At 39.1% G+C, this 17,043-nt stretch overlaps 1 protein-coding gene across 7 annotated transcripts in view; it reads right to left on the bottom strand.

Moving 5' to 3' along the window:
* Nucleotides 1-7,560: 7,560 nt before the first annotated feature.
* Nucleotides 7,561-17,043, bottom strand: part of LOC149167995 (uncharacterized) — a 98,138-nt gene continuing 88,655 nt past the window's right edge. For 5 of the 7 annotated variants that reach the window (XM_089433287.1, XM_089433289.1, XM_089433285.1 and 2 more), the window contains one exon: nucleotides 7,561-8,356. In XM_089433287.1, coding sequence (XP_089289413.1) covers nucleotides 8,102-8,356 — 255 coding nt within the window. In that variant the 3' untranslated portion in view covers nucleotides 7,561-8,101. The remainder of the gene's footprint in view (nucleotides 8,357-17,043) is intronic. The other 2 variants (XR_016260984.1, XR_016260985.1) reach the window with 1 other exon arrangement.

Here is a 17,043-nt window from a genome sequence, read left to right as displayed (position 1 = left end):
ACCGATGCCACCCCTCCCTTCACATTTTCAGACTAAACACTGGTCTGTCTCTTGAACCACCTGGTGAGGTTTATCAAAGATAAGGTGGGATAATGGAATTCCATATGAGAGAAGAAAGCACTGCCAATTGGAACCAGACCATTCCGTTGAAAATTTGTCTAATAAGAGATTTCCTCAACCTCTGGATGGTATTCTAGAATATATGTTTGATGGTCATAATTTCAAGGCATGTTTTGTGCATGGGCATCCATTCGTTTTGGCTCTTTGACATTTTTTGTGTATGGTTCTTTAGTGTTGTTGCGTCCTTTAAGTTTTTGTCTGTGTGTTTTAGTTACTCTCTTTTTGGTGTATGGTTCTTTAGTGTTGTTGCGTCCTTTAAGTTTTTGTCTGTGTGTTTTAGTTACTCTCTTTTTGGTGTATGGTTCATTGGTTTTGTTAGGTACTGGACCAGGAGAATTGTGGATTTTTGGTGCCCTGGCAGTGTTTTGTGGTCTATGGTGTAGAGGGGGTTTTCTTGTGTCTTTGATTCAGGGCCATTCTTAACAAAAGTTTGGACCTTTAAGCTCTGGAAGTTCAAAGAGTCCTTTGAAAACATGAAGAAGCATTCAATGGAACATAAACTGTTGGGTCCCTATAATACTAGTGATTACCCCATTACTATTGTAGTTATACCCCCTATTTATATTGTTGTGCCCCTATTACCCCCATATTGTTATTTCTGTGCCCCATAGAATCCCTCTATTGTTATTTTTGTGGCTTTATATTATTATTGTTAGGTCGGCTAGATTATATTGTGACTCCTTAGACTCCTATATATAGAAAGGAGGTTTTGTCATTTGTATCATCCAAGAATTGTTCATTTATGTAATGTAAAGGAGGTTGCCCCCTCGAAAAGGCTGAATTATAAGGCGTTGATCTATCTTTTCTATCTTTTCTTGAGCTGGTTTCATAACATTTGGTATCAGAGCTTTGGATTCTAGGGTTTTGCTGCTCCAAACAGGTCATCGTGGCATTTTCGCTATAACTTTTTTTCTGTGACGTTTCAGAAGTCGCAAAAAAAACCCATTTGAGAAGAAATCGAGCTGAACCTTGGGTCCGAATTTTAGAGCGTTTCGCGCGATATTTGCGGAGATATGATCTGACGAAGTTGGTCTTTTTGCAGACTCCTGAATTACATTAAAAACAGGTGACCTGGGGAAAATCGTCATAACTTTCTCTCTGGGGATCGGATTGAAATTTCGTAAGAAGGTACAGAAAGAGGACGGACTGTAGTTTCTTGTATGTGTGTTCCAGATTCAAAGGTTGAAACAGGGACTCGTGGCACGTCATACAAGTTCGTTCTACTGAACCAGTCTAAAAGCAAGTCACTGTGGGAGATTTCACATAACTCTTCCTTGGAAAATCCAATTTGGCTCAGACTTGTGGCATTGGAAAGAGGACGCAGAAGGCTACTACAAGTAGCAATTTCAGAATTGGATGATCCGAAATTACAGAGATACATCAGATTCAATATCAGGCTTCTATAAAGTGAAAAAAAGTGTGTAGTTTTTTTTTTAATTTTTGTGTAAGCTTGGTTTAACGGAATTCAAAGGGCATAGTAAAGCATTATTATCGGTAACTGATGCCCCGAGGAAAGAAAATGCAAACACCTAGTAAGGAACCTGAAAGCTCTAGCATGACTCATGAAGAAGAGGAAGAAATGCTACATGATATATCAAAATTACAAGAACAAGTGCAACAAATGTCACGCTCACAAAAGCTAACAGAAGTTAAGGTAAATGGCGTGGAATCTAAGAAGGGCATGGAAGCTAAGATGGAGGATTCGATGGCAAATTTGAAGATAGATTTGAAGACAGACATGGAAGAATTGAAGAAGTTGCTACAAGAAAGGGTCACTAATGGTGAAAAGGTAGTAAAGGAAACTCATGATGAGAACAAAAGAAATGTTAATCATGATTCCATAGACTCTAATGTTGGATCCAAGACTCACCATGTTCCAAAAATCGATATGAGGAAGTTTGATAGCAAGGATCCCGCCACATGGATATTAAAGATGGAGCAATTCTTCGATCTCAATAATGTGCAAAACACACAAAAGGTACGTATGGCAACTTTATATTTGGAACCAAATCAGTTTGTATGGTATCAATGGCTTTGTTCTCGTAAACAATTTATCACTTGGGCAATTTTTACGGAAGAATTGATAGCACATTATGAGGATACAAAAAGCAACATTTTTTTTAGCCAATTAATAAGTCTCAAACAAAAGGGTTCAATAATGGAGCACATTGAGGAGTTCCAAAAATTGAACATAAGGGTAAAAGATATTCCAGAGGAGCATAGGATTGATGTGTTCATAGGGTCTTTAAAGGATAATATCCAACATGATGTGCGCCTTTGGGAACCTGATTCATTAGAGAAGGCATTCAGGTTAGCAAGAAAAATGGAAAGCAAAATTATGGCAAGTAGGAAGCATACCATTCACAATTATAAAGATGGAAGTGTTGTTGCCCATAGTCTTCCACAACCTACAAGGTTGACACCACAACAATTGGAAGAAAAAAGAGCAAAAGGGCTTTGTTACAATTGTGATAGCAAATACACAAAAGGTCATAAGTGTGCTGAGAAGAAATTATTCTACATAGATTGTGAAGAGGAAGAAGAAAAGGAGCAAGAAAGGTCAAAAGAAGAGGATATATTCCAGGAACAAAGCCTAGATGAAGAACAAATAAATCCGACCATATCTTGTAATGCATTGGCGGGAATTACCACTCCTCAAACCATCAAGATAGAAGGACAAATCAAGAAGAAAAAGGTAATAGTATTGATTGATTCAGGAAGCACCCACAACTTTATTCATTGTAGGGTAGCAAAAGAATTGAATTGCTTCCTATATCCAGCACCAGAGTGTCAAGTGATGATTGCAAATGGAGGAACAATAAATTGTTCTGGAAAGTGTCATAATATCAAGCTATCCATGGGAGAATATGTATTGACTAGCCCAATGCTTTCCATTCCAATGGGAGGTGTTGATGTTGTACTAGGAGTCCAATGGCTACAATCCTTGGGTACAATAGCTTTTAATTTTCAATAACTTTTCATGAAATTTTCTGTGGAAGGAAAGGAAGTTGAATTAAGGGGTATTGCAGGGAAACCAGGAAAGATAATCAGCATTAATGGCATAACAAAGCTTCTAAAAAAGGAGCAAAGAGGTGTAATTGCACAATTATGTTCGCTAGATGTTTCCACATTGGAATCATCTATTTCTCCAGATCTCCAAAAAGTCCTGGACAATCATTCCAAGGTATTTGAGACTCCCAAAGGTCTCCCACCTATGCGTGATCATGATCATGCTATTCATCTAATGCCAGGAAGTGTTCCTCCAAACATCAGGCCGTACAGATATCCATATGTCCAAAAAAGTGAAATTGAACGTATGGTTGCAGAAATGCTAGAAGCTGGTATAATTCAACCGAGTCAAAGTTCTTTCTCAGCTCCAGTAGTATTGGTGCACAAGAAGGATGGATCATGGCGCATGTGTCCAGATTATAGGGAGCTCAACAAGCTCACTATTAAAGATAAGTTCCCCATTCCTGTTATTGATGAATTGCTGGATGAATTACATGGATCAATTTACTTCACCAAGTTGGACCTTCGTTCGAGATATCATCAAATTAGAATGAAGATTGAAGACATTCCGAAAACGGCATTTAGAACTCATGAGGGTCATTATGAATTTTTGGTCATGCCTTTTGGCCTTACCAATGCACCTTCAACATTTCAAGATTTGATGAATTCAATTTTCAAACCATTCCTTAGAAAATTTGTGTTAGTTTTTTTTAATGATATACTAATCTACAGCAAGTCTTGGAAGGAGCATGTTGAACATGTTGACAGGGTGTTCCAACTATTGGAGGAGAAACAATTATATGCAAAAAGATCCAAATATTTCTTTGGAGTCCAGGAGGTGGAATATTTGGGTCATATTGTATCTCATGAAGGAGTTAAGGTAGACCCTACCAAAATTAAAGTCATTAAGGAATGGAAAATCCCCACATCCATAAAGCATCTGCGAGGATTTCTTGGGTTGACAGGGTATTATTGCAAGTTTGTTAAGAATTATGGGAGAATAGCAGCACCTCTAACAACATTATTGAAGAAAGATTCATTTTCATGGACTTCGGAAGCAACAAAGGCCTTTGAAAATCTTAAAGAGACAATGTGCCAAGCACCGGTCTTAGCTACGCCGGACTTCACAAAAACCTTTATTGTGGAATGTGATGCTTCAGGAAATGGAATTGGTGCTGTTCTAATGCAAGATGAAAGACCCATTGCTTTTGAAAGTCGTCCAATCAAGGGAAAGTTTTTAAGCAAAGCTATTTATGAGAAGGAAATGTTGGCAATACTCCATGCACTTAAGAAATGGCGACCCTACCTAATGGGAAGACACTTCAAGGTAAAAACGGATCATGATAGCCTTAAATACTTTTTAGAACAAAGATTATCCTCTGAAGAGCAACAAAAGTGGGTCACAAAGATGTTGGGTTATGACTTTGAAATCATCTACAAAAAAGGGAAGCAAAATGTGGTGGCAAATGCACTCTCAAGAAAGGATGAGGATGTGGAAGCATTGTTGTGTGTCATTTCTATTATCCAACCAGATTGGATAAACGAAGCAAGGGAGGAATGGAAGAACGACGAAGAAGTGTGGGCACTTATTCAAAAGCTACAACAAGATTCCAGTACTTCCGATACATTTAGCTGGCAAAATGATTCGTTATGGTACAAAGATCGCTTATACCTTTGTAAGAATTCCCAGCTAAAACAAAAGATTCTTATGGAATTGCACACTTCTCCCTTAGGAGGGCACTCAGGATTTTTAAAAACTTACCACAGGGTTAAAAAGGAATTTTTTTGGGATGGCCTTAAATCAGATATTCAAAAGTTTGTGGCGGAATGTTTGGTTTGCCAGCAAAATAAAGTTGAAACAATTAAGACACCAGGTCTATTACAACCTTTATCCATTCCAAGCCAACGTTGGGAGGAGGTTTCAATGGATTTTATCACAGGTTTACCCAAGTCTGAGGGAAAGAGTGTCATCATGGTGGTAGTTGACAGAGTTACCAAGTATGCACACTTTTGTGCATTATCACATCCATTTAAAGCCAGTACAGTTTCTACTGCATTTATGGAAACAGTTCAAAAGCTACATGGAAACCCAAAGATTATTGTAAGTGACAGAGATCCCATTTTCACTGGAAATTTTTGGACAGAATTATTTTCTTGTCTTGGGACTCAGTTAGCTCATAGCTCATCTTATCATCCTCAATCTGATGGGCAAACTGAGATAGTAAACAAATGTTTGGAAGGATATCTTCGTTGCTTTGTATCTGATAAACAGACACAATGGGTCAAATGGTTGCCTCTGGCTGAATGGTGGTATAACACTTCCTTCCATACAGCGACAAAAATGACCCCATTTATGGCACTTTATGGGTATCAACCACCATCCATCACATCATATTTAAGAGAAAATTCTAAGGTTCAGGCAGTGGAACATCACATCGAACATCAGCAACAAGTCCTCCAACTCTTAAAGGATAACCTCGTGTTGGCACAAAATAGAATGAAACAACAGGCAGATCAACATCGCAGTGAAAGAAGTTTTGATGTAGGTGATTGGGTATTCCTACGGCTACAACCATATAAGCAAATGTCCCTAAAGCAAGCTAAGAATGATAATAAATTATCACCAAAGTATTATGGTCCGTACAAGGTGTTGGAAAAGATTGGTACTATGGCATACAAATTGGAGCTTCCTGCAGCTTCTCGATTGCACCCAGTTTTCCATGTTTCATGTTTAAAGAAGGTTATAGGTGACAAGCTCCCAATTCAAACAATATTGTCAGAACTTGACGAGGAAGGAAAAATTATATTGGAACCGGAAGCATCACAGAAAGAAGAACTCGACAGCTACGAAATCGATCAATTTCAGAGTATCTTATCAAGTGGAAGAACTTATCCGCAGAAGATTCCACATGGGAGGATGAGAATTTTATGCAGAAATATCCAGAACTGCTGAAGCGTTGAGGACAACACTTTTTTTGAAGGAGAGGGGCATGTTGGGTCCCTATAATACTAGTGATTACCCCATTACTATTGTAGTTATACCCCCTATTTATATTGTTGTGCCCCTATTACCCCCATATTGTTATTTCTGTGCCCCATAGAATCCCTCTATTGTTATTTTTGTGGCTTTATATTATTATTGTTAGGTCGGCTAGATTATATTGTGACTCCTTAGACTCCTATATATAGAAAGGAGGTTTTGTCATTTGTATCATCCAAGAATTGTTCATTTATGTAATGTAAAGGAGGTTGCCCCCTCGAAGAGGCTGAATTATAAGGCGTTGATCTATCTTTTCTTGAGCTGGTTTCATAACATAAACTCTCTCCTCTTTAACTACAAAAATACATGAAAGTGAGCATCTGTGCACCCCTCAAAATGCCATAATTATGAACACTCTAGTCCCCACTAAAAAAGCAAATATATACCCTGGAAACAAAATGCAATATGTTGAGACATATAGTCCTCAATCTCAGAAAAGGATCTCAATCTGCTGCTTCCAACCATACGATGTTGACAAATTCAGTTCAAGTGGAATTCAAGAAGGAAGATCCAATTCACCAGATGATAGAAGACATGGATATTGGAAAGCAGGAATCCTCCTTCCAACATTGAGCTAAAAAAAGTCAACAGTTATCATGTTTTTCATCAAATTTATGTTTAGTAAAGCATTTATACTATTAAGTGTGTTCCTAAAAATGCATATCTGTAAAGGATTTTGGAATGTATTAACTGTGAACATTTACAAGCTCTATTTTCCTGCTCTAAGAGAGTTACTTATTTTCTTCGGAAACTCAGGCCAGCAATAGTATTGTATATTCTTGTTGTTTAGTTCTATTACAATATTTATGATAATAAAAAAATCCAAATTCAGTTAAAATAAATACATAAATAGAAGTGTTAAACCTAATTCAAAAGTAAATATAACTTGTGCAAAAGGTTATTATGTCATGTATGTGCCCAGACACACTCCTGTGTTATATCAATGATGTCCAAATATGTACTTTACTGATTTCTTCTATAATGAATAATAGTTCTCACATAATGCATTTTCCCTGTTACTATTGTGCCAATTTATCTGCAAGCTAGTAATTGGCGAGCATTACCCTAAATTGGAAATTGTCACCATATCAATGTCAGGTTCAACTTGATCATCTGAAATCGACACCTTCTTGATCATCTGAAATCGACACCTTCTGACAACCATAAAAAGCTTGGTAAAGGCCAAATAAGAACTGACAATGTTGGCAAGAATGAAACATTCAAGGAAGTTGATATGAGTAAGAAAATGGACAAGTTTACATGCAAGCTTCTAATTTTCATAACGGAAAACATTTTAGGAATGGGATTGAAGGGAAGAGTATAAATTCCCAAACTACTGACACAAGCTCATCATCGACTACAAAACCAAAGCAGAGGAATGTACACGTGTATCAAATAAACTAAAATACCCATACATACTTTATCATATCAAAGGAGATATGTAAACATGAAATTTAGACAAAACCAGTCACAGAAGCATGCTTGTTTTTTTAACGTGATGGTGGTCCCTTGTGCGCTCAACAATTTGCTTACAAAGTACACAGATTTTAATTTTGTGCCCATATAGGGAGTGCCAGGCAGCAAACTTCTACAGCCACAACTTGCACAAACATTTTGTAGATATTGAAAAATATTACACCGCACTTAATATTCCACAGTAAAATGAGACTGATGTCACGGTGGAATGTGTAACAGCAAAATATGAATAAAAGAAGCTAAATTTGAGATAACGACAGTTGCATGAATCATCTTCAGTGGCAGACTATTTGACAATCTTCTAATGGTACAAAATATACAATCAGGTATTGCATCACAGTTGTGCAGCCATGTACCCCTTTTTATTATCGTATAAAGTCCAAAACTCAAACTTCAGTCAGGGTCACCATTTGACATGACACAAGGTATCTCCTTACCTAAATGTTTGAGAAAATGTTATTCCTCACACTTAACAGCTGGAATAATGTTTTGAAGCTTTTTTGGAAAATTAGTTATTGAGATACTACCATGAGCATGACCATCCATTAGCAGCTTCCCTATTTTCGATCTCCATTCCATGTCATCGTCATCAACCTTCCTATCATGAACAACCCGATCACAGTAGTTCAGCAACGAGCCAAATCCACTATTTGGAGTCCATCCATAATCCTCTAGGATGGTTGCTTCCTCTGATGTCAGGTCGTCACCAATCTATGTCATGCAATAAAATAAGACTAATCAGAACAGTTTATGGAATACAGAACAAATCACATCAACCCTTCCCACTCAGCATGCATAGAGACTGTAACAAAAAGAACCTATGCCATATCTTTAACCAATCATCAGTAACACCAGCATAAATCCATCTCAAATCCAGATCTATCAAGCATATTGAGAGGGATCAAATATCTTGGAATGTAAATTTTTTAAAGCATTTAGGATGGATTTAGGCTAAGATGAAGGGTAAAGACATCATATTTACAGTATTTATATTTTTTGTAAATCTGGTTCTCTCATTTTATCTCTATATATAGTAGTGTTTAAACTTTATACCAGGTGTACATATAGAATCTCTCTTTCATATTATATAGATATTTTTATTTCTATTTATATCTATGTTTAATTAACATACAATATTATCATTATTTGTTAATGATATTATTTTTTTTGAAGCCAACATGTAAGCCTTAACCACATGTGGCATCTCCATCCTCCTCGGCTGTAGAGCTCTTCGCTACTCTCAGTGCAAAGAGCACCTCACTACTCTCATTGCAAGAAGAAAGTCCCAAGCCATAGTTTTCAAATCAATCAATATTCACAAGCACAGTGGACACCTGTGAACATCAAAAAACCAAGTGTGCCCGGCTAAAATATTCCAGTAGGCAATGTACTAAATTATTTCCTCAGTGCACAACAAGGCAAACAAACAGGTATCAAATCTCAGATAACAACTAACTTTCTTTAAATGTGCATATAAGACCATCCAACTCTTACCCTCTTTGCAAAGTTTAATTTTCTCATATCCACCATACTAGAAGAATTTAAAAGAATTTAAATCATGATAGTGGGGTACGATATCTTAAATCCATTTGTCACATCAACTCTCAAAGTCTAGCGACTTGTCACTATTGTCCAAGTCTTTCAAGGTTCATCACCATCATATCAATTAATAAAATTGTCCATGCTGGAGTAAGTTATCTTCTTGATCATTGCACCACCAAATCTCTTAAGAGTTATCAACGCCTCTGTTTCCCCTTCTACAGCTTTAAACCTTAGTCATCGAAACACTTGAAAGTGCAACAAAACTGATCAAAAACATAATGCATACTCTACAGTTGTTTTTAGGAAACTTTGGTATCATCACCCTGCACCTCAAATATTTAATCAAAATACAAAAGCAGTGATTCACCCTGCACCACAAATACTGAATCACCTCAAATATTTAATCAAAATGCAATTGAAGTGGCTCACCCTGCACCTCCAACACTTAATCAATATTCAATTGAACTGGTTCCTAGGGTCACCACTAATCACTTGTCAATACTCGATCATTTTAATTTTTTTCAGAGCATGGAGATTTTAAGAAGATTAAGCATACCTAACTCAGGTAAGGAAACAGTCCATTTGATTTAATGCACATAAGAATCCTTTCAGACCAGAAATAATTTTCAAATACATTTTAGCAATGTTCCACCGAGTTTTTGGGACGGGGAAACGTGGGAGCGGGGATACGCAAAAGGGGAACGAATATAAGCAACCCCAAAATTTAGGGAAATTTCAGGGAAATGGGGAGACGTCAGATTCCTTAAAATTATAAATTATTAAAAATTTAATATATAAAAATAAAAAATAAAATCCCAACAATATGTCAATAACTAAGTTAGTAAATAACAAATCTTAATAATTATGAAATGTACATCTAAATATGATCATCATTTGGTATTAGATGATTATGAATCAAAATTATCATTTGACATTTCTGCAATCATCAATGTAAAACTGTAAATCTAAAAGTAAATTACTAAATTGAATCCATCATTTGACATTATGCAATGTTCTATCTAAATTCATCATTTAGCAATGGACATTAATATTATGCAACATACATCTAAATTAGATTAATTATTTGACAATTTAAATTACACAATACACATCGAAAAGTAAATTCATCATATGACAATGACATTATGTTGAAGTCTAAAATTGTTAAAATTGGCAACTAGGGCCAAACTCCATGTGGGTTATCTTATTTATGGCAGCTGATATTTTTCTTGGATCCCTCTCATCGAGAGGTGTAAGATTGATCTAAAGATCATTTGATTCCAATAAGTATTCATGGAGTTATGAATTTATTTGTGTTATAAGACAATTCGTCAAGGTTGGCCAGCAACCAAATAAACCCCACATGTGCTCAACATTTTAGTATAAATAGAGGTGGCCTTCAAGTCATTTCAACACACTTGGGATCTCTTCCTCTCTCTACTTGTCTTTGGGTTTTAGTAGGAGGAGAGATCCTAAGGAATAATGTTGCCCTAATCCAGAGGCCGGAAAGCCGAAACTACTGGAAAACCCAGAACTATCGGAAAAGCCGGAAAAGACGAAACTACCAAAAAAGCCGGAAAAGACGAAACTACCAAAAAAGCCGGAAAAGCCGGAATTGCCGGAAAAGCCGGTACTGCCAGAAAATCTGATACTGCCGGAAAAGCCAGAACTGCCGGAACTATCAGGACCAATGTTGTTAAAATCGCGATCGGGATTTATTCGGCGCCGGGAAAAAAGCGGAAAAAATCGTAAAAATCGGGAAAAAAGCGGAAAAAATCGGGAAAAAATCGTTTGACACAAAAATATTCATTTTTTTTCAATTTTTTTAATATCTAAACCATCTACAACATAAAATAAATACATTGACACATAAATATGATAAAAAAACTAATATATAAGATGTTGAATATCATTTCTAGCGCTAAAATCACACATAACATTGAATCATGTCCTGAATAGTAAGTCCTGAGTCCCAACTCAGCCTCAAAATATCAACAAAAAATATGATAATGTATCTCATCATGTCATAATGTCATATACAATAAAATGAAAGTCTAAGACTCTAATCCTATTGATTTCCTCTGCCCCTCTTGCGAGAAAATGTCACTGCTTTCACTGATGTCCTCTGCGCGGACAGCCAAATGAATAAATAAAAAAATCGATTTTTGCATATAAAAGCCCGCTGCCCGCGCCAGTAGGGATTTTTTCACAAAAAATCCCGATTTTTTCGAAAAAAATCGGGTATAAAAAAATTGGCGATTTTTATGGATAAAAATCGCGATTTGATCGGGTTATGGATAAAATTCGGGATTTTAACAACACTGATCAGGACTGCCAAGACTGCCAGAACTGCCGGAAACAACCGAAACTGTCGGAACTGCTGGAAACAGCCAGAACTACCGAAGCATCTGTCTCCGAAGGCAAGAGACAGCGAACTAACATTGGGACAGTTGTATGGTACTTAGCAGCAAATACACCAAGCATGCAATGTTACAGCTAGCATGCAAGGGACAACTAGCATGCAACAACAAGCATGCTAAAGACAAGAAGCATGCTAGGGGCAACAAGCAAGCAAGGGACAACAAGCAAGCAAGGTGCAGCCAACACATAGGTCAGGATGGCAACATGGTGCAGCAATGGCACATAATGCAGTACAGTGATGGGTACAGTCATGATTAATGAAGCGTGATGAGATGCAGCATAGTGATGATGGGTGCAGCATGGTGCAGCGCGGTGAGGTGCAGCATGATGACGAAATGCAGCACAACGATAGGTGCAGGAGTCACTTGGAAAATTAGTTGAAGCAACATGTCTTCAACTAATCTCATGTATCATCTTCTTCAGATGATCTATGCTCTTATCTAGATAAGTCAAAGTGTTGACTTCTGTTGTAAACGTACCATCTCTCTCTCTCTGCTGAAATATTGAAGAACATATAAGAAGAATTGATCACGTGTTTCTCCACATTGGGGTTTGTCCCTGGCTAGCGCCACATCTTGTGTCCTCTTGTCTTGGCTTGTCTTCTGCGATTTACATTTATGTTCTATCTGCAGTTTACTTTAATGTTGATGTGATTGCTAATCTGGAAAAGATATGGAGCCAACTGTGAAAATTGAAATAAATTGCTCTAAGCATATAACATACCTAAAATTAACATGGTATCAGAGCTGAGGTGAAGACAATGCCCAAGCAAGAGTGAAAGAGCAATCACCGAAGACAGTTGGGAAAGGACAAAAGGATCAGTGGATTCCTCATCCCTCTTCAAATTCACCAAGGGTAAAGTCGAAGCAGAGAATATTATTAGAATGGCGCAGCAGAATATGGCCTACCTAAAGATCACTTCATTGGAAGACCGGATCTCAAGGTGGAAGGAAAGGCAGATAACTAGTTCGGCCATTATGCGAAGGAGTGTCCAAATGGCAGGGACACATCACTTGATGATGATAACAATCATTCCAGGGACATCTTCAATGATCAAAGGCATGACAGGTAACGCAGGTCATCAAGGACATGGCTGACTCTTCAAAGAAAGCAAGGAACCCCAGGTATGAAGAATCAAATGTTGTTTTTGATAAGATAAAGAAGCGTTATCTTGTATTGGCCCTCTCCTTCAGATTCTTTGGGAATCTAGCTTATTGATTGTAGTGCTTCAAGGCACTTCATCGGATAGAAGGGTGCACTCTCTAATTTGGTAGAGATGGAAACAATCGTGGGATTATACTTCGAGGCAATGCCACCTATCCCGGAAAGGGTGTAGGGAATGTTAACTCTCAATTGAATAAGGGTAACACGATTCATTTACAGAATCTCTTTTATGTACTTGTCGCAAGAAGAACCTAGTGTCCATCTCGGAAATGGAAGTCAAAGGTTTCAGGGTGGCATTCATCGATGGAAAATTACGTGCTAAAAAATATAATTTTCAAAGATGCTTTTTCTCATGGGTTCAGGGTTGGCAATTTGTATCAAGTTGCAGGATGGTCCATTAGGGATCATGTCAATTGACATATCGCATCTATAACACCGGAGGTCTACCTATGGGGCCCTACCTGATGTGAGTCAAATGGTGATAGGGATGTCTGAATTCAAGTAGAGCATGAAGGTACATGTCTGAGATGTACCAAAGGAAAATCTTATAAAGGGACCATTCCCCTCATGCAGTAGGTCCACAGGTTTGGAATAACCCGAGGAGTTTGAGATTCATGATCGGGAATCTCATGTATACATGTGGAAGAAGGCCTTCTATGGCTTGAAGCAAAACACCCCGAGCGTAGTATGAGAGGATTGATAGATGTCTGATGAAGTTGAGATTCACTAGGAGTGAAACCGATCCAAACCATTACCTGAAGGTTGTGGATGATAGACCTCTCATACCAGCACCTTATGAGGACGACCTATTTTTGACAGGTGCAGACCCTCTCATTTGCAGAAGTAAGAGGGAGTTGGATTCCAAATGTGAAATGATAAACTGCAAGCTTGTGACTACCTCGAGGATCTTAACTTTCAAAAGTTATATGGTAGTGATGTCGAACCAGATTTGGGAAATGCCTCCAAGTTTCATAAACTCATTCGCGTTGATGTTCTTGGTGAACTTCTGTCCGAACATATGTTTTGCAGTTAGCATGGTGAGCTCATATTTGGTTGAGCCTCACTGGATTGGTGACAAGAATCTTCTGAGATATCTTTGGGGGCACAATCTCTCATGGATTGAGATACACTGCTAGAAATATGAAACTGCATGATTATTCGAATGATGACTAGGCAGGCAATGTGGAGGATCACTAGAGCACTTCTCAGTGTCGGTTCTCTTTGGATTATGCTTCAATATCATGGATGAGCAGGAAGCAGAAGTCAGTTGCTATAAGCACCATCGAGACTGAATACATAGCTACGAGTATGATCTCGTGTGAAGCTGCATGGTTGCAGAAGCTCTTAAGTGATTTGCTTGTACACATGATGATTACTACTTTGATTCTCTATGACAACCAGAGGGGGGATTCGATTATTGAGGAATCTCGTATTCGATGATTGCTCCAGTAGATAGACATCAGATACTGCCTTATTTGTGATATGGTAAGTCGATGAACAAGGAGGCTCTATCGCATTGAGACTGATGTATAGGTTGCAGACATTTTGTCAAAGCCCCGGGGAAAGGTCAAATTTGTGACTTTCTTGAACGACTTGGAGTCGTGGAGAGACCTTCTTATAAGGGTCCTGCGTGTTGCATGCATTGAGCTCTGGGAGCTCTGGGGGGCTTGGGGTACTTACTGGAGCAACATACAACCACAAGGTGACTCACCCTCCCCTGGTGGTGCGCTATGAAGAGGATGATTAGTTCTTCTGTGGGTCGGGATGATTAGTTCTCTCGTGGCAACTATGGAATAGGATGATTAGTTCTCCTGTGGGTCGGGATGATTAGTTTTCCCGTGGCAACTGTGGAATAGGATGATTAGTTCTCCTGTGGGCCAAGATGATTTGTTCCGTGGCAACTATGGAACAGGATGATTAGTTCTCCTGTGGGCCAGGATGATTTGTTCTCTGTGGTGACTATGGAATAGGATGATTAGTTCTCCTGTGGGCCAGGATGATTAGTTCTCCGTGGCATCCACTGACAGGATGATTCGTTCTCCTGTGGACAGGATGATTAGTTTTCCTGTCAAGGCATCCTACCCATGCAGTCTGGGACTCATGGGAAGTACCTCTCATCTGATCAATGAGCGGAGAAATGAGGATCGGGACCATAGTAGTACTATCGATGGACGCATCGCTGTATCTACCGCACTCCCTATGCTAGGATGACCTCCATTGATCCGGGATCAATATGAGTGGTTTGAGACACTCTCTTGTGACATTGATCTGGGATCAGTATGAGTGGTTTGAGACACTCTCTTGTGACACTGATCTGGGATCAGCATGAGTGGTTTGAGACTCTCTTGTGACATTGATCTAGGATCAATGAAACTGATCTGGGATCAGTATGAGTGGTTTGAGACACTCTTGTGATATTGATCTAGGATCAATAAAACTAACTTCGGGTCAGTAAGAGTGATGTGACACACTCTCTTCAGATGAAGCTGACTTCAGGTCAGTAGAGAATGGTATGAGACATTCTCGATCAATTCTTCTTCTTCATGGTTCAGCAGAGCTCAGCAGATCAAAGCAGAGCAGAGCAGAGCTGTGCAAGGCACTGATCGCAGAGATAATACAGTTGGACATATGGATCAAGGTCAGCGAACAACCAAATAAACCCCACATGTGCTCAACGTTTTAGTATAAATAGAGGTGGTCTTCAAGTCATTTCAACACACTTGGGATCTCTTCCTCTCTCTACTTGTCTTTGGGTTATAGTAGGAGAAGAGATCCTAAGGAATAACGTTGCCCTGATCCAGAGGCCAAAACGTCGGAACTGCCGGAAAAGCTGGAAGTGCCAAAAAAGCCGGAAAAGCCAGTACTGCCAAAAAAGCCGGTACTTCCGGAAAAGTTGGAACTGCCGAAAAAGCCGAAACTGCTAGAAAAGCCGGAAATGCCAGAAAAGCCGGCACTGTCGGAAATGTTAGTGTCGGGAACAACCGGAACTGTGGAGAACAACCGAAACTAACAGAACTACCGGAACAGTCAAAACAGCCGGAGCATCTGTCTCCGAAGGAGAGCAGCATGCAAGGGACAGCTAACTAACATTAGGACAATTGTATGGTACTATTGTGGCCACAACCACCACCCTATTAAAACATGCTCTGGTAGCAAACTTGAATGGGCCCCCTATGAGTTTGATCTTTCACTTCTCCGGATGATCTGTTTTTATCTCAAGGGTTTTAACTCTGTGCCAAGTCAAATCTTCAATCCTTAATCGTCAAGACCCCCCTTTAATAAATCTTTGTTGCATGATTCATCCACAACCTAGTCTAGCCCTTCATTCATATCTTTCATCAGGACTCTTTCAAATCCTCGTAAACGTTCATGATGCCCTACGCCCACACATATAATCGCCCCTCTTTACCCCTCAAAACCTTACATCGCATCTTTATTCCCATTATAAGTCTTTTCGCTTTGCAAAGCATGCATAACTTGCCCTTTTCGCTTATTGCAATCAACACTAATACATAACGCGCACCACTAGACACCGGACCCGACGGCACTGTTAACCATAACACATTTATATTTCAGGTCCGGAGCCCCATCGCATATCACAATCGGCGAGGTCCAAGGCCTATATATAGGGCGTACTGCAATCTACCGAACCCGCCGGGATCGTTAACCACAACACATATATTTTCCGGTCCGCTCCCCAATCGCAAATAGCAATCAGCAGAACCCGAGGCCCATACACAAGGCGTTCCGCAATATGGCGGACCTGCCGATATTATCAAGCGCATCATATATATTTTCCAGTCCGCAGCCTATCACTACTCGCAATCGGCAGTCGACAAAAGTGAAGCCCATGCGATATGCGAAGGGGTAATGAGCGGATGCAGCGATAATTATACGCCCTGGTGCATAATATTTCAAGCCCGGCCTTATGGCTTGGCCGCAAGTTTTCCCGTGTTTTCTTGTGTATTGCGATAATACGTTGTGGTCGGGGTTTTCAAAGGGAAATCTTATGTGGCGGATCCGAAAGGATTATGAACCGCGACACATATATATTTCGGGTCTGGCCAGTCGCAAGTTGCAATCAGCAAAGCCCAAAGCTTAAACATAAGGCGCTATGCGATTAACGGACCCAGCAATAATTATACGACCAGGTATATATTATTTGAAATCCAGCCTTATGGCTCGGCTGCGGGTTTTCCCGTGTTTTCCTACGTATTGCGATAAAAGGCTCCGGTCCGGGTTTTCAAGGGAAAATCCCGTAAAGTGAATGG

This window comes from Pinus tabuliformis, chromosome 5_1, assembly GCF_031772625.1.
Source record: "Pinus tabuliformis cultivar Carrire ecotype Pingquan chromosome 5_1, CPIR1, whole genome shotgun sequence".
In the NCBI taxonomy this organism is placed as follows: Eukaryota; Viridiplantae; Streptophyta; class Pinopsida; order Pinales; family Pinaceae; genus Pinus; species Pinus tabuliformis.
This window is presented reverse-complemented; position numbering and strand designations above follow the sequence as displayed.